Here is an 18,602-nt window from a genome sequence, read left to right as displayed (position 1 = left end):
ACTGCTGCACGTGCTGCTGGTTTCCCTGCAAAGAAAAGAGGCAAGGGGGGAAACGAGAATGAGGAGCAGACCTGTTTGGGTTTGTCTTATCAAACAGGATCTTCTCTGGAGGCCACACTGCAAAAACGGATGTAAAAATAAGTAAAATGTTCTTAAAGTTAGTGTATTTGTCCTTGATTTGAGCAGGTAAATAAGATTATTTGCCAATGGAATGAGTATTTTGACCCCTAAAATAAGATAATTAGACATCCTGCACTTGAAATAAGATGATGGAGATGAGTTGTTCCTATTTTAAGTGCAAAAGTCTTATTCCATTGGCAGATCATCTTATTTACCAGCTCAAATCAAGGACAGATACACTCATTTTAAGAAAATATTACTTATTTTTAGATCCATTTTTGCAGTGCAGAGGAATGCTGTGGTGTCTGAAAAAGGGAACTAAAAGTAAGTTAAATTTTCTTGAAATGATTGTATTTTTCCTTGATTTGAGCAGGTAAATAAAACTATTTGCCAATGGAATAAGATTGTTGCACTTAATATGGGAACAATTCATCTCCATCGTCTTATTTCAAGTGCAGGAAATCTAATTATCTTATTTTAGAGATAAATTGTCCCTATTTTAAATGCAAAAATCTTATTCCATTGGCAAAGGGTCTTATTGACCTGCTTAAATCAAGGAAAAATACAATCATTTCAAGAAAATTTAACTTACTTTTAGTTCCCTTTTTGCAGTGTATCTGAAAAAATGGACGATGTAAAATCAGGAAACTGAACTTAAAATAAGTAAAATGTTCTTAAAATTTGTGTATTTGTCCTTGATTTGAGTGGGTAAATAAGATCATTTGCTAATGGAATAAGATTTTTGCACTTAATATAGGAACAACTCATCTCCATCATCTTATTTCAAGTGCACGATGTCTAATTATCTTATCTTAGGGGTCAAAATACTCATTCCATTGGCAAATAATCTCATTTACCTGCTCAAATCAAGGACAAATACACTAACTTTAAGAACATTTTACTTATTTTTAGATCCATTTTTGCAGTGTGGCTGTGCAATATCAATGTTTAACGTAAGAGAAATGACGAGGAGGAGGAGAGCCGGATGTCGACGTAAACAGAAATGACACGAAAAGACGGAGCGCGGCGTGTTTCTGCCTCGTTGCGACGGCGAACACAGAGGCATCAGGAGGGACTCTGATCGAAGCCACTGAGTGACATGAACAATCTAATTGAATATCCTCCGCTGTCAGCTCCAATCTAATCTGGCCTGCGTTGTGGAGGATGACAGCACAGAGAAGCACAGTCCCCCCAGCCCGCCCCTCCCTCTGGGTGTGCCCCTCACACACAGCAATCCACAGACATGCCACCACTTCCACGCAGCAACTGGCTGACATCTGCTGTGTGGGCTGCCATCGTCCTGACCGCCCCGCCGCCCGTCCCCTCCACACCCTCCGGCAAGCCCCTGTTACGCTTCCTCCATGTCCTCTTTGTGCCGTCACCTCCACGTTCTGATCTTCACTCCCTACCTCAAACAATTCCTTCTGGAAAAGGAAGTATTTCCTAGATAAAATGTCAATTTTTACTGGAAACAAACTCTAGTTTATGGTTTGAAGTATTTCTACCTCGTTTTTTTTTTTTTTTTGAAGATCACACTAAAAAGTGTCAAGACGACAGCATAGCTCTTTATAGCCCCATTTACATTAGCCTCGTTAAACCGATCCATGCCGAGTTCAGACCAAGATTGGATCAGTTAATCGTGCCGAGCTTGGTTCCTACGACCATTTACACATCGCGCTAGCACGGTTCCTCGCCTCCTATAGACGATCTACAATGCTACAATGTAATTTCTGTTTATGTCGACATCCGGCTCTCCTCCTCATCGTCGTTTCTCTTATGTTAAACATTGATATTGCACAGCCACACTGCAAAAACGGATCTAAAAATAACTAAAATGTTCTTAAAGTTAGTGTATTTGTTCTTCATTTGAGCAGGTAAATAAGATTATTTGCCAATGGAATGAGTATTTTGACCCCTAAAATAAGATAACTAGACATCCTGCACTTGAAATAAGATGATGGAGATGAGTTGTTCCTATTTTAAGTGCAAAAGTCTTTTTCCATTGGCAGATCATCTTATTTACCCGCTCAAATCAAGGACAGATACACTCATTTAAAGAAAATCAAGCAATTAAAAATGGCGGCGCCCGTAACATTCAGGAACGTATGTTTGGTTATAATTGTGATATTTTGTTGTTTGCGGAGAGTCAGGCAAAGAAGGCAACCTTTGGTAAATTTACTTCACAGAGTCGGCTTTTGGGAAGTGGATAAGACAAACGAACGTCTAATCAGGGCTTACAGACGCAGGAAACAACGACAGACGATGAGGTTCATCACACTGCTAAGCAGAACCATCACTGGAAATTGTGTGGCACGGTAGGGAAGCTGGTATTATTATGAATGTCTGAAATTTCACGATTATGGAGGCTTATCAACTGTTGCTTTCATCAGTTTTCATCAAACCGCAAAATTAGTCAGCTGACTGTAAGGAGATGACGCTGTCTGCTCATGCGCTCTTTGTTATGAGAGAACCGAGCCACTGATAAACTGTGCCGAGCCCTACTATAGAACTAGTACTAGATTTAGCGCGGTACGGTGCAGTTCAGTTGCGTTCCATTTACACTCGATAGTTATCTCAGTTACCGAGCTCGGACTGTTCTCGGCACGGTTAAAAAAGGGTAGTGTAAACGGGGCTATTAGGGCTGGGCAATATATCGAGATTTTAAAAATATTGCGATTATTAGAAAAAAAAGATCAGACTGAATTGTTTATATCGAGATGTTGCTATGTTGCTTTAGAATGATACTTTTATGTATTCCAGTAGCTTCTTCTTCTTCTTCATATTTATCTACAGCTGTTTGTTAAGACATTTGCTTGTGAGACATTTGGGATAAAACTTTGATTCAGAAACGCTTTATTTTAGTTACTTTATGAAAAGAAAAGTATAACAAGATAAATATTGTATATTGGCATTCAACCTAAAAATATCGAGATATTATTTTTGTTCCATATTGCTCAGCCCTTGTTCTTAGCATGTTGTATTTACTGATAAAAAAAAAAGATGCTTACAGAAACTTAATTAGGCCCAACAGGTGACCACCCAGTCAGAAACCCAAAGATCTGATATTTTTCTGATTATTAAACGCACCATACTTGGGCACTAACAACAACTCTCTCAGGTGTGGTGGTTATCACTGAAGCAAGAAAACCCAAAGTTAGCAATGTAAGAAGAAGCAGCATATAGAGAGAGCAAGACTTAGAGCAGATAACATAAAGGCTGAACGGAGCCCCACAAAATTGTTACATTTTATCCAAGAGTTTTCAATGTGTCTGTCATGGAACAAGTTGTAATTGGAAATTTAGTCAGTTTTCTGAAAAATGTTAAAGTTAAGGAATGGATAACTGTCAAGCAGTGTTGTAGTACTCGAGACCGAGACTCGAACTCGAGTCCGAGTCATTAGCTAAATTTAGAGACTCGTGACTTGACTTGGACTTGAGCACTGATGACTCGAACTTGGACTCGGACTCCTACATTCAGATCATTCTGACTCGGAAATTGAGAAAAAGACTCGACTTTTTTTTATATCATTAGGCTATAATTTTAATATGTCATTAGAATATTATTTGTTGTATGATTTTAATATCTAAATGTCGTACCGCGCACGTGATGTCACCATCTCATGAGCAACGCCCCTTGCCGCTAAGGTCGGGCAAACAGTGTGAGAGCGCACGTAGCAACCAGCCATTACACATGCAACAGATACAAGGATATGACCGACTTTACAGCTGTTAAACTTTCACAAAAGGATGTCCAGGCGCCCATTTTACTGGTAGAACTGTGGAACAACATACCAACGTTCAGCTCAAACGATGGATTGAGTGTCGAGGTCTTAGAAAGACTGGAAAACTGGCCGAGTTGATAGAAAGGTAAGTCGTTGTTTTTCTCCTGCTTGGCGTTCATGGCGTCATCAGCCTTTTTTTTTTCTGTTTGTAGTCACCGTCCAGGAATCGGTATAAATTTTCCGGCCCGCCGAACAATTTAGTCCGGTCCGGTGCCCAAATGCATTATCATTATCCAACGGCTGTATCTCTTTGCTGCATTGACCGATCCACACCAGATTTGTTGTGAGTAATGGTGGAACACTGCCGAACGCGTTTGTGGGAATCGCCCGGTGGACGGGCGAGGAAAATGCGTAACAGCATCTGCGGTGGCGGGCGGCCGGCGGTGCACGAACCCCGCCCGCCGGCCGGAGCGCGCTTGGCTGCGAGGGCCGATCGACGCCGCTTGCGGCTTTAACATCCTTCATATGCGGCCTATCAGCGTACCTCGAGTCACTGTTGCCCGTTCCATAACAACAATGTTTAAAAACCATGGTTAGGAGACATCTTAGACTTGGAAAAAGCAGTCGTTTTACCGAGTAAAACCAAGGGTAACTACAGCGAAAGAGTTATTAGTGCAATGGAATGTTACTGCTTCATGTCATACATCACGTCACGGCATGTTCCTACAACGAACTTGGATCAATAGTGACTCGACTCGGACTTGACTCGGATTTTTTTTAAATGACTTGGACTTGACTCGGACATGAACACTGGAGACTCGAACCTGGACTCGGACTCGAGGCATAGTGACTTGACTACAACACTGCTGTCAAGTAAGCAATATCCACTGAGACCATGATTCCAGTGATGCTAGCAGCTAGCAGCGTTTTTCGCTAATATGGGTAACTAATGTGACCTCCAAACTTATTTTGCCAGTTTTACATTAATAGTAAACCTATGTGTTACAGTGACTGTTCTTCTATCACTTCTGCTCCTAAAGGGCATAATTAATAACCTCTCATAGTAGGGAAGATGAAATAAATGTTTTGAATGTTGTTCAAATATCTTTTTATGTATCTCCCAGAGATAAATCTGAATCAGCTAAAATCCAAATTGGCAGATCAAAATCTATGCTTCCGTCCTAAAAATAAACCAACTACCAACTGAACTGAGGACAAGTAAGAAAACAAAGATCTAACATCTCTTAAGCCTACACTCCAAATTATGCTGCCATGTTTAGATTAAAAATAAAATAGAACAAAGCGGTCAAAGTCTAAGACGATGCATGAAAAACTTGTGCCTTAAAATAAATAGAAATGAAAAAGTGGTTAATTGATTTTTGCAAAATACTGAAGTCAGTGGTTTTATAAGTATTTATTGTCAGACGTGTATTGGAGTCATCAGTTATAATAAAAAGTAAGGTACAGTATAGGGCTTTTTATTTCAGAGATGCCAACTGTACTGTTTAAATAATGCAAAATGAGCTTCATATTACTCTGTAAGAGAGCAGAAGCTGGGTTTTCCTGACTGTCCTGCAGTGTGCTTCCTGTTTATCATCTCTGACCTTGCTTGCAGGAGAAACCTGGAGGGTTAGATATGTGCTGAGACAGAGCTTCACCATATTGCAGAGGCCTCAGAGTGACGTCAGGATAAGAAGACGTCCATCCAGACTGTCTATCTAATCTGTGCCCAGATGGTCCCGCATCATCTCCCCGAACATCCAAGCAAAGCAGATGTGAGAGGGGAGACGGCCTCTCCAGGGAATCTGGAAGATGTCTGGCCCAACCCTGGACAGTCCCTCCGCCCCCATTCAACCCCTTCAACGCTGCCTCTACGGACTGATTCCCCGGGCCGCTCCTCAGCTGTGAACATCTGCTGGCATTTGAAGCGCACAACACTTCGGCATCAGTAGAGGACACAAGTTTGAACATTTACAATACCCGTCGTTATGGTGGTACAACCAGCAAGCCACGCAACTCTCCTCCCACTTTTAAGAAAGAATGTCTTTAGCCACTTTGAGAACTTTTAGGCCACGCCTGAGAAACACAGGGGTTAACGATTAATTATAGAGACTAATTAAGTATTTAATTAAACTAAAGGTGTAATGCGATGTTGCTTAAAGCAGAATAGGGCCCATCTGAGACTGTAAGTACTAAATAATGCTATGAATAACGGACAAAACAATGTTTCATAATTCAGCCCGTTCATTATTAAGCGGTGAACTTTGCCATTAAAAGCTTAATTTATCTTTCTATTTATATATATATTTTAAAAAGAAAATATTTTCTAATGAATGTTAATTAAACGTTTATTAAAAATAATTGCTAGACTATTACAGTGCCTTGCCTGGATGCGTAGGGAGAGCATTATTCAGAAAAGCAGCCAAGAGGCCCAAGGCAACTCTGGGGGATGCTAATGCTAAAAATAAACTTTTACGACTACATGTTAAACGCTATATATCAAAACCTAACCCTGCACATCATTCCGAACACGGCGTTCCCACAGTGAGATACGGCGATGGCCGCATCATGTTGTGTCGCGAAGGCTTCATTTAATCAGAAACAAGCAGGGTAGCTGGTCAGAGTTTTTTAGAAGATGGATGGAGCTAAATACAAGTCAATCCTGCAAGAAACCCTATGAGAAGCTGCAAAAAAGGCTAAAGCGGAGTTTTAAGGTCCAGCAGGACAACGCTAAACATACAGACAAAATGAATTGGTGTAGAATAGATCAAAGACTATCCATGTGCTAAGATGGTCAAAGTCCAAACATACATCCAACTGAGAAACTGTAGCAAGACATGAAAACGGGTCTTCGGTGTAAACTTACTAATGCTACGTTCACACTGCAGGTCTTGATGCTCAATTGCAATTTTTTTAAATGTGATTTTTATGTGTGTGTGTGGTCGTTTATTCTAAATGCGAATGCCATCAAACTTCTGTCTGAATGATTCAAGACCCCAAAACAACCCGTATGCGCAAATAACCGAAGAACACGTCACAAAGCAGGTCACTGTTTACGGACGTAATTGCAGATGGAAGTGTTACTAGAAGTTTACAATTAAACTTCATTAAAAAATAATTTAATAGCAAATACGGTCATCACTGTGTTAGTATGAAGCTGTTGAGTAATGGGAGTCAAAAATATTAGGACTTTCTGCACTTATATACAGAAAGGCTATAATTTATTTATTTACTTTCTTTTACTTTGTTTTTTAGGTATCACATTACACATGTCAGCTTAAATAATAATACATATGATTTAGCAATGGTATCAAGGTGTTACACGATTGTATCTGTTGCTTTATGTCTGTTGGTTGTGCTGTTCTTTTTGTGTCTCTTTCCAGGTGATGGAGCAGACAGAGGACGTTTTATCATTCTGTTCCTTTTATCTCTTCTTTCTTTCACCTCTTCTTTCTTTTTTTTCTATTCTTGTTTTTCTTTTACTCTCCTACTTTCCCATTGTAATGTCCATATAATTTGAAATTCTCCCTGCAGGAATCACAATAAAGCTATTTACACGCACAAATCAAGCGGAGCATTATGGCGAAAGCTGTTTGCTCCACTTGTGAAAGTAAAATATGTCGAGCTCTATTTGGCATTAAGATATCAATTCTTATTGCCACATTGCTAGACAGGACACTGGGGAAAATAAATAAATAAATAAATAAAAATAAATAAAAATAAAAAATAAAAAAATATATTAGGACCACATCATAAAAATGATGAGAAGAAAACAGCACAGTTATTAATAAGGGTCTTTTGTGGAGCTGTGACTGTTACTGCTGTAGCGAGGTCTGTGTGGACGTGTAGGGCGAGCCAGGACAGTAACGTAAACGACGTATGAAAAGCAACACGACCGTCCAGACTGCGGACGCTTTGAAAAATATATATATATCCAATTTAGCACCACATATGGAAGTGGCACAGAACGAACGTTTTAAAGGGTGAAAAGATCAGAACTGGGCCGTTCACAACGCCAAGAAAGAGACAGATATGGGTTGCATTTGCCTGCAGTGTGAACGTAGCCTTAGCTGAGGCCATTTTGTAAAGAAAACGGACAAGAGTTTCAGTCTCTAGATGAGCAAAGGTGGTAGAGGTAGGCTAAAAAAAACAGTGCTAACTTCAAGTAAAAAATAGTTTTCCAAAGTAACTACTCAGGTAGGGGTGAATACAAATGGACATCACAGTTTTCAGATATCTTTAGTTAAAACATTTGGAAATCATGCATTACTTTCCTTTCACTTTACAAGTACACTGCAAAAACAGAACTAAAATACAGTAATTTTTTCTTGAAATTAGTGTATTAGTACTTTATTTGAGTAGGATAATAAGATAATCTGCCAGTGGAATAAGGTTTTTGCACTTAAAATAGGAAGAACTCGTCTTCATTAACATATTTCAAGTGCAGTATATCTAATTATCTTATTTTAGGGTTAAAATTACTCTTTCCATTGGCAGATAATCTTATTTATCTGCTGAAATCAAGGACAAATACACTAGTTTAAAAAAACAATTAACTTATTTTTAGTTCTGTTTTTGCAGTGTAGATACTACTGTCTGTCAGGCTTGCACCTACAATCCTAAATACACTGAAGTTTTTGATTATAAAGTGACAAAAAGCGAAAAAGTTGGGGTGTGAATACTTTGACAAGACACTGTATGTTAATAGGACACAAGGGCAAAAACTCCATATTTAAGGGAGATAAACTTGACTCCCCATATGGCCCAATTGTCTCTACACAAGTCAAAGAGGCGAAGCCAAACACAGTATCCAGATGAGCACTAATCATTAGGATATAATCCTCAGCTCCTGGGAGAGGCAGGCCAGTTTGCACAGAGATTACAGGCAAGCCACCATTTATTGAGCCTAGGCTCATTCTGCAGAGAAATAAAGGAGACGAGCATTGGAGGGGAGCAAAGCGCTGATAACAATGGATCTGCGAGCTCTTCAAACAAGTCGCTCCAACCCAAATCTGTGCCCTCTTCCATTGGCGTCTGATTATAAGGTTATCCCACCCTCCCTGAGCTGTAGTAATTGGATTAGTCTCAGAGATTTATGAAAATTAACTTCAGCAAACGCCGCACTGTCTCCTCAAAAGCTCCTGGTGGAGTTCTCAAAATCTAAATTACGCTCAGGATAGAGCGGAGCGAGCTCGGGGAGGCTCTTGTTTTTGCCGTTCTCAGCCCGCGAGAAGTCAACATCAACAGAAGCGGCTGGAAACACAGCTGGAGACGGAGGCCGGGAGCCCGGGAAGCCGCTACCCACAGGTTAGGGCCGCTTGCTGGGCCAGCCTGGGTGCCAGGTGGCCTCAGTGCCAGCAGGCTGGGCCAGGTCTAATCAAGGATGTGGAGTCCAACTGGAGCTTCCAACATCTGCTCTCCTCGCACTCGGGTGGCTGAAGGCGAAGCTCTCCTCGGTGTGCGCATAAGGAGAGTGACCTTGAGGAGGGGCACGTTTCAGCAGAGCAAACGCTCCGGAGCAAAAAAAGGTTAGCAGCACGAAAAGAGACCAAAGGCGTCCACGTGGTTCAACAATGGCATCTGTGTCTGACATCCAATGGACCACACAGCCTCAAAGTATAAATATTGCTGTTGTAACGCTGTCAGCCCCCCATCCCTGCTGCCATTTGTTAATACCCCTTTGCCTCCGTCAAGGCTTAACCGTTTGATTGTTCAGCCCTCAGTACAGAGTGGCAGTCCACTGAGCAGCAATCAAGACCGTTGCAGTTGTGTAAGTGAGAAATGATTGACAGCACGCTTAGGCGCTCCCATTTATTTCTTCTCCTGGGCTGTTTTCTGTCAGAACGGCTATTGATTTTTCCATAAAGTAAGAAAACAAATACTGTTTAGGGGCTGGGGAGGTCAGCACAAATTAAACCCGAAGACGTAAAGCCTTCTCTGCTCCATTAACGGTTGCTTCAAGTGCTCACATGCTTTATATGATCAGATCATAAGGAGATCTGCAAAAAAAATAAAATAAATAAACAATGGAAGAGAAAAGACTTTTAAATACAAGCAGCTGATTGTCCACTTTGTGTATTAAAACATGAAAGAGCAGCAGGAAAATGTAACAAATGCTCATTAGGTTTTCTGCTGAAGACTGTGCAATGAAAATACTGAATGGATCTGAGGAAAATCTCTATGCTAAAGACAAAGCCTGGCATCAGAAACTGTCCTCCCACCATCGTTCAGCCCATGGCGTTGAGAATGTAACTTGAAACTGTGTTATGAATAAGTGAAGCCATTTATCAACTCTGGGTGGCTTTTCACATCTCTGGACACAAGCTTATGTCAGCTGTGCAGAAATAAAGAAACCACAAGCTTGTGTTCAGCTGAGTCCACTTTAAGTCTGGATCTTGGGTTTTTCCAGATTGCAGTCTCTAAAAGACGTTAAAGCCAGCTTCTGTGATTTATGAGGATGAATGTGTGTCCATGGCATTTGAAACTTGTACTTAAAAGTACGATTACACTGCAAAAACACAACTAAAATAAGTTAAAATCTTCTTGAAATTAGTGTATTTGTCCTTTATTTGAGCAGGTAAATAAGATAATCTGCCAACGGAATAAGATTTTTGCACTTAAAATAGGAAGAACTCATCTCCATCAACTTATTTCAAGTGCATTATATCTAATTATCTTATTTTAGGGGTAAAATTACTCTTTCCATTGGCAGATAATCTTATTTACCTGCTCAAATCAAGGATAAATACACTAATTTCAAGAAAATTTTACTTATTTTTAGTTCTGTTTTTGCAGTGTAGAAAGTAATGTACAGTGATTTTCTTTTTAAAGACAACTTTGCTGGGCTGTTTTTGGTTATTTCAGCCAGCTAGTTCTAGATCTTCTTCTGGGTGACTTATACCATTATCATTTCACAGGCAAAGGTTTGTATTAGTTCATGAGGTGGAACTCCAGCTGTCTAAATCTGTCTCATATTTTGTATATAACCCTTTTTTGCCAAAAAATAAAGGCACCTGACAACAAAACTTGACAAGTTTAGAGCATACAGAGACAGATCTTAGCCAACCTCTTTCTCTATGAGTCCTAGATGAGTCTATAAGACTCCAAATAAGGAGCGCTAAATTGCGTCAACAGAAAAAAAAAACTTTGTGAGCAATAAGTCAGCATGTTACACCTGATCTTCAAAGATTGCGTCCACTTTGGATAAGAAGTGCAAAACGATTTGGTCCGCCCCATTTATGAGTAAATTGCCTCTATTCCTGGCTGTTTGGGAGCTGCTGTCAATGAAAGAGGAAGATCAAACCCTTCTCGTTGTCACTCCAGACACCCAGGAAGCACAAAACTATTTTTGAACTTCGGCTACATGTTTAACTTTTTCTTAGAGACAATATTAATTAGGCTATTATTTAAAAAAAGAGTAAAAAGGTTGTTTTGTCAGCAGTTCTGCATAACAGATTTTTTTTTAAATTTTATGCTTGAGTTTAATAAGAAAATATATTTCCTTTTATCATTATTGTACCGGTTCATGTATCAGTGTAAAGGGCTTTATAATTGACCGCATTGACTGCTGGAGATAGGCACCAACCACCCCCACACCCCAATTTTTTTTTTTAATTATGCATATTATTTATAGTGCTCTTTAAGTGTCTTAAAGTACTAGAAACAAAAGTAAAGAAAATTAAGAGATAAAAAAACAAAAGTTACATTTTAAAGATTACATATCAATCATAAAACCTGGAAAGCCGTCAGCTCCTCCCCAAACCCTCTCTGAGTCCGTGAAGTACGGTCAGACTTGGGATTCATCTCTAAGCAGCAGGATTAACCTCCGCCAACTGCTCACAACAGATGCTTTAGCCAAAATATGACAAACTAAGGAAGCCCCAAAATAGTTTAACACAAAATAACAGTGCTTCGATCGCCGAAGGTCCCTGCAAACCTGCACAGATAAGCCGGTATAGATGACAGCTGGATGGACGTTACAGAGCCCGTATTGGAGCAATGAGGGAGGGAGCTATGGTTAGCTTGCTTTTTTTCTAGAATGACCACACATCCCAGAATAACAGGGACAGTCAATTTAAAATGTACCCAGATTTGTCCGCAATTTCAGCGCTTTATGAATGAGAACTAGGCCTGAAGTTGCACAACGACCGCTGTTATGTCACATGCGTGTGCACCATCAGACCTGCACAGCGCCCTCTCCTCCTCCCCTCGTCTCAGAGCGACTCCAGTCAGTTCAACATAAAATTGTTTAGTCCCAGGGTTTAACAGTCTTTACAGCCTGAAGGCTGTTCTTAGGAAGCGGATAATATTAATATATTATATTAATATTAATATATATTAATATTTAATATTATACTTAATACTTAATATTCACCTTTGTTTATTTATAAGCACGCCGCAATGTTTAAGATCAGGTTTTGTTGCATGAAGATTAATACTGCGTCCGATTTTCCCATTTATTCAGAGTGAGATTATTCTAAAGTTATACGTTTTGACATCCTTGTCGACATGCTGCGCCGCTGCTGAACTGCTGATATACGCAAGAATGAACACATTCTCATTAAAGAATAAAATTAGCAACAATCGAGCATTTATAATGGTATATAAAAAAAATTACTAAATTGGCATTTCTCACAGTTTTTTCATGGGCATCGTATTGTAATATTATTTATCTACTTATTTTCCAAGACAAAATAGCTTGTCTGGTTGACAGCACGTGTTATTTCTGCTAGTTAAATAAAGTTAAAATAAACACTTGCACTGGGTCAACTGTGACTGAGGGAGAAACGAATCCTTTCATTAATTAGCTGTTATCAAGGAAGATTCACCACTTCAGGTGTTTAAACATGTTGCACTTAAAAAAAACCCACAAAGGGTAATTATTCTACTTGTTTTTATAAATGTGTTATATTTCTAGTGTAGCAATCAGTTCAGTTTAACAAAAGAAAGTCCCTCTCTGGTGGAAGTAAGATCCATATTTAGGTGAGTGAAATGAAATGCACACAGGAGGGTTGACTCTGGGACTGTGGGACAACCAGAAGTTTAATTACCCACCCAAAGTCAGGCATATATTTCAAAACAAATCAATACCACACCAAGTCACTTATCTGTTTGTGACAATAGTTCTCAAAGGGTAATAATGAGCTGGGAGTTGCCTGAGGGCAGAGCTGCCAAAGATCCCTCCCTCATAATCACTGCAGGTAAAAGAGATAAGGATGAAGACTGCCATTAATTTTAATGTCAACACTTAAGAATAAAGAAGAATGATTCCAGGCTCAGAGGATATGGCCAATATTGATAACTTGAGTAATTAGCATTTAGATCATTTTTATGTGACCTGTTTTTTTTCCTATGCTGCCTTAGTTATATATATATATATATATATATATATATATATATATATATATATATATATATATATATATATATATATATATATATATATATATATATATATATATATATAAAATCTCTTCAACCAGTCCCTCCAGCTAATGACTTGTATGACTGTGAAATGCACCACTTTACCTGCGCTTGGTGAACTCTGTAAAAATTCTCTTTTAAGCAAACATTTTCGACTCGCTTTCCCAAGCACTGCTATGATTGTATGTATCTTCTCTGTATATATGCTATGTTGTGCTGTTTTGTATTTTATGCCTTGTACTGTGTGAGAAAGGTGCTATATAGATAAACTTTACTTACTTACTAGAAAAACTATTTCCTGCAGGTCTTTTGGGGGTTTTCTCTGCCAGCTTTGCACATCTACAGAGTGAAATTGTTGCCGATTCTTCTTAAAGGTAAAAGGAACGCCTAAAGCTTGAAATTCTGCTTTGTAACACAACTGTGCTTTAAACGTCTCCACAACTTCCTCACTGACTCGTCTGCTGTGTTCCTTTGGGCTTTATGGCACTGTTTGTTTCTTAATGTTCTCAACCAAAACTTCTGAAGCCTTCACAGAATGGATATAATGACGCTGAGATTTAATTGCATACAGGTGGACTCTAATTACTAATTAGTTGACATCCAGAGATAATACACCTCCGAATACACTTAATTATAGCTCCTAGTTCCTGTTCCGTAACCTTTCACAAGGTCAACAGTTAAAACTCTACTGTGCAAATGAAAGGAGCATCGGACTGCTGTGCCGATTTCGGACAGCCTTCAAGTCTGACGTCATTACGTGACGGAAACGTCCATGGATGATGCGAGTCAAATCTGGGCCTACAGCCTTCAGAAAATGAACTACAAAGTGCGTGTTCTCTTCTCTCTGGACATTTTTGTTGATTTCCGTGAGGAGGCTGTGCTTATATTACCTGACTCCGCCAGATAGATTTGCTCCGCATATCCATCTGGAAACCTTCCGTTGAAGTAATTTTGGGAAGGGGCGAAAATACTGGTTAGCTGATTGGCCTATGTTGGTGATAGACGGGCCAAATAAACCAATCAGATTCGTCGTCGCTCTGTTACGAGCGACGACGAAAACACAACCACAAGCCAAGCTACTCTTGCTGCTGCAGGTAAAGGCTCGTTAGCTCAGCAAAGAAATACTCTGTAATTCCGATAAAACTTGCTCGATAGCCACGCTAACGCTAGTTTCATCGGCTGAAGCCGCCATGTTGTTTAGACTGAACTGTCGCACTTCCCGTTGCGTCACACCTCAACCCGCCTCAAAGCCAACGCTGATTGGACGTTCGTTTGGTGAACGGCTCCAAATTTTCTTCAACGGAGAGTATCCAGACTGATCTGCGAGTGAAACCTTGAAAGCTCGCGAGATCAGGATGGTCTCACGAGGCTAGTGCTTATACGTCATGTCACGCAAAGATCGTGGGATACCTAAAGGGTTCTTAGCGCCAGTAAGGGACGTCGCGGGGTTCCTAGTGGTGATATGAATGAAAGATTGACATTTGCAAAAAACTTTACGAGTAAAATCAGGCTTTGTCAGAATAGCATTTAGAATATAAGTTAAACATTATTATTAAGCATGTATCATGTATTTTTAACTGTAATCAACATCAAAACGTTATATTTGCTTCTGAATTTATGTAAAAGACTGAAGCTAGTTTTCAACATGAAAATTATTGAAAGATTAAGTCTTGAGAAAAACAGATTTCGCATTACCCGTCAGACATGTTCTCATCTGGAGCGTCCCTGCTCTCCTTTGCCATCTTTCTCTTCCAGCGCTCCTTTCCCATCATTCTGCCTCCTTCGGCCTGTCTCTCTGCTCCTGTCCAACTGCTCGACCTCCTCCTAGATCCCGACAAATGCTGCACCTTAGACGGCATGCTCCTCTTCTTTCCGTCATGTAACTTCTGCTGAAGTCTGACTGTCATGTTTGAAGTCATGCGCTTGACCTTCCTGCGCCTTCTGAGCGGCTGGCCTGGATTGCTGTCGGTGAAGGAGTCGGACTCTGGCCAAGACGGGTGCCTGGCTCTCACAGGGCCCCTAACGATGCGAGGCCAGTGGTCATTGGTGGCCATATCGTCTGAGTCGCTGTAGTTCGCCACAGCTGTGCTGAAGGTGGAGGATAGGTTCTCTCTGTATTCTTTGGCTTCATCCAGACTGGACTCAGAAGCCTCGATCCAGCGACGCCTGCGCGCCACCGGATAGACGGAGGACTCGTGGAGACGCTTCCGACCTCGCCGCCGGCGGATCTGTCGCCGATGCTGCAGCGGACTCAGAACCATTTCCTCCCACAGCTCCCCTAACTTGGTCTGCTCTGAGGCCTGCTCCAGTGCAGACACCAGGTCCTGCACCAGCTCATCCATCATGGTGCTGGAAACCAGGGACACAACAGAGGAAAAAGTTAAACCAGTTGTATCAGATTACAACACCAGAAAGCATCTGAAAGAGTTCTGAAAACACTGTTGAACTACCCTTTCTATGTGTGTCAAATAACACCCTATTTCTAATTATGCATCATGAAATTAGATCACAGTCATTTAAAACATGAACATCATTATTAGAAATATCAAAGCTTTTATCAGATTCTTTAAAAGTAAATAATATTTACTTGCTGAGCTGCTTTTTAGAATTTCACATTATTCTTATAGCAAAAGGCAACACATTCCTATGACCTTTTTTTCTCGTATTTTGCAAATTGTCAACTGAAATGCAATTAAATTAAGCTCAATCATAATTAATTAATCCCAAAAAGGAAATTCGGACAGTATTAGTAGAAATTCATTTTATTTCCAAATATTAATCACTTGTGCAATCACTTCAGATTTTCATTCTCTTTTCAAGCACTGGAAGACTTGACCTCAGGAAGAACTTGTAAGGACATCCACTAATGGAAAAGCTTTAAATGATTTCCTCTCACAAAAAATATTGTTTTTTTTACTGTTTAACTTTAATGTGTTTTTGAGTAAGTTGAAAGATAAACATCAAAGTACATATGCTGTTTATTTGGTGTGTTAATGGGACAAAAGATTTATGATTTTTTATTATTATTACTTTGGACTACTTGGACAGATAATCATTTGTCATGTCCAATCAAAGCAAAAATTGATTGGTTCTGATTTCTGGCCAGTTGATTGGTGCATCTCGAGTACACATTTATTTAAAAAAAAAAAAAAAAAAAAAAGACAAACCTTTCTGGGCTTAAATGGCTAATTTTGGGGGCTTGTGGGGCCAACAAAAGAGTGCTAAAACAACAATAGGTGCAACTTGCAGATTGTGCTTCCATGAAAAACACTGACTGGAGAGAAAAAATGGAAAAGAGAAAACTCTGATCCCACTGATTTCTCTATATTACCACATGTACTCCACTAATTATGCAGCCTTTGTGGACAGGGTGATGGTAGATCAAGCAGCAAACCATTGACGATGCTCGAACAAGAGCGTCCCCTCATTTGATTACATCAACGTAGAAGACAGCCCCGTTAAAAAAAAACCGCCTGTGCGCGTTTCCCGGCGGCTACGAAGCGCCTGAAATGTCTCCGTGACCAGTGCAGTGCTCTGCAGGGCAGCGTTGCAGCATCACTGCAGCAGAACAACAGCAGAGGCATGCTTTAGTAACCTGCACGCTCCGAGCTGTTGCATAACAGCTCACATGTGAGCTCGGCACAAGGAGAGCCGAGCAGCTATTTGCCCGAGACTGTCAGCAAAACGGGGCGTTTACGGGCGCGTAAGGCGGCCAGTCACCCAGACAGCATCTCTACGCGTCTGCTACGGCGAGAAATAGCAACGAAACTCCAAAGGCTAGGAGCACTCACCATTCGCAGCTTGTCTTGTTTTGTTTTCAGCACTCAGCTGGGAAAACAGACGCACTTCCGCTCTGCGCTACAGCCAATCAGGCGGCTCCGCCTCGCTGTGACGTAGTTCAAAACAACACGAGCGCAGATAGGAAGCCACATGTCGGCCTGCCAAGACCCAGATAACGCTTTCACCTCCGTTCCGCCGGCTCATTCTGTTTATTTTATTATATTAAAAATGATTCTAAGACTTTTACATTACTTTTATATTTTATTATAAATATTTTGTGATGATTCAGGTTTTTATCATTTATGGATTTTTTTTGTTATGCTGTTAGATGTCTCATTTACATCTGTACATGTAAATCTCAAGAAATGCCAATATGACTGACCAATTTATTTCAGAAATGAATCCACTAAGTAAAGTAGATTTATTACACACACACATTGATCAAGCGTTTCTCTCGATCGATGTTCATGGCTTACAGCTCATGAAAACCTAACATGAACTCATATTAAAATATTTCACCAGATTAAAAAGAAAAACGTTTTTTGCAGCAGAACAGGCCTTTATTGGGAGTTATCAGACAGGTAACATACAAAGAGAGAAAGGGGAAGACATGGACCAAGGGTCTCGAGGTACCCTGTCTATCGCTGCAATAATAAAAGGAAAGTAATACAGACATTTCTGTAAACTATGCCAAAACTTGGTTGGAACTCCTCTTTTATAGCATCATAAAGTGAGGCATGGAGGCCATCAGCCTGCGGAGCTGCTGAGGTGCAATGAATCCCCGGTTGTTTGCTTTAATGGCATCCTTCAGCTTGTCTACATTGTTGGTTCTGGTGTCTCTCATTTACCCCATTGACAATACTCCACGGGTCATCTACGGGGTTTGGGTCAGACTACTTTGATGGTCAATTAAACATAGTGATATATGGATTATTAAAGCAGGCATTGGTACTTTTGGCAGTGTGGTAAGAGCTGGAGTGTTTACAAACATTTAAACTGTCTCTGACATGCTAATCTCCATTTGTAGTCCTTTAGCTACTAGCTGGGGTGTTGCTTATACGATCATGGATATTGCCATTTTTATCACATTCCACTAATCAGCTGCTGTTATTCCTTTATTTAACTTAAATATTGCATTTTCATCTGAATATGCTGTATTATCAACAATTGGGCAATATTAGATATATTCCATTTCTGACAAGTTAATTCTCTTCTTTAAAATCAGAGGAGTTAAGGAGCTTGGTAGGATGGAGCTCAAATTGAACAGAAAGGATTTTAACCTACTTCGTGCTGTCAGGTGGGTCAAATTTAAGAGATTTCCTGATTCTAAAGGTCTGGCACCAGTCAGACCTGGATTTTCCCTGTGAAACTGAAGTATCAAACTGTGTTTAATCACAGGTATGCAAAGATTTAATGAGGGGAGCAATTATGAGGCCAGGTTGCTTTGGACAGCTTTTCCCCCTTAACAAATGAAATCATAATTTGTAATCTGTTTTTTGTATTTACTCTAAATATTATTATAAGTTGTAAGATAGTGTGAAGGTATTAAGTGCGCTGA

The 18,602-nt window shown here is 40.0% G+C and overlaps 1 protein-coding gene across 2 annotated transcripts in view; it reads right to left on the bottom strand.

Moving 5' to 3' along the window:
* LOC105916788 (G patch domain-containing protein 2-like) overlaps positions 1-17,133 on the bottom strand; it is a 48,102-nt gene extending 30,969 nt beyond the window's left edge. For both annotated transcript variants that reach the window (XR_004933389.1, XM_036150697.1), the window contains exons 1-3: positions 17,056-17,133; positions 14,960-15,613; positions 1-25 (exon numbers count right to left, since the gene is read on the bottom strand). The exon at positions 1-25 is cut by the window's left edge and continues 37 nt beyond it. Coding sequence is in view for 1 of the 2 variants with exons in the window: in XM_036150697.1 (XP_036006590.1) it covers positions 1-25; positions 14,960-15,609 (675 nt within the window). In the remaining variant the exon portion in view is untranslated. The remainder of the gene's footprint in view (positions 26-14,959; positions 15,614-17,055) is intronic.
* Positions 17,134-18,602: the final 1,469 nt, after the last annotated feature.

The sequence above is a fragment of the Fundulus heteroclitus genome, chromosome 19 (genome assembly GCF_011125445.2).
Source record: "Fundulus heteroclitus isolate FHET01 chromosome 19, MU-UCD_Fhet_4.1, whole genome shotgun sequence".
Lineage (NCBI taxonomy): Eukaryota > Metazoa > Chordata > Actinopteri > Cyprinodontiformes > Fundulidae > Fundulus > Fundulus heteroclitus.
The sequence above is the reverse complement of the archived record's forward strand: the minus strand, read 5'-3'. Positions and strand labels throughout refer to the sequence as shown.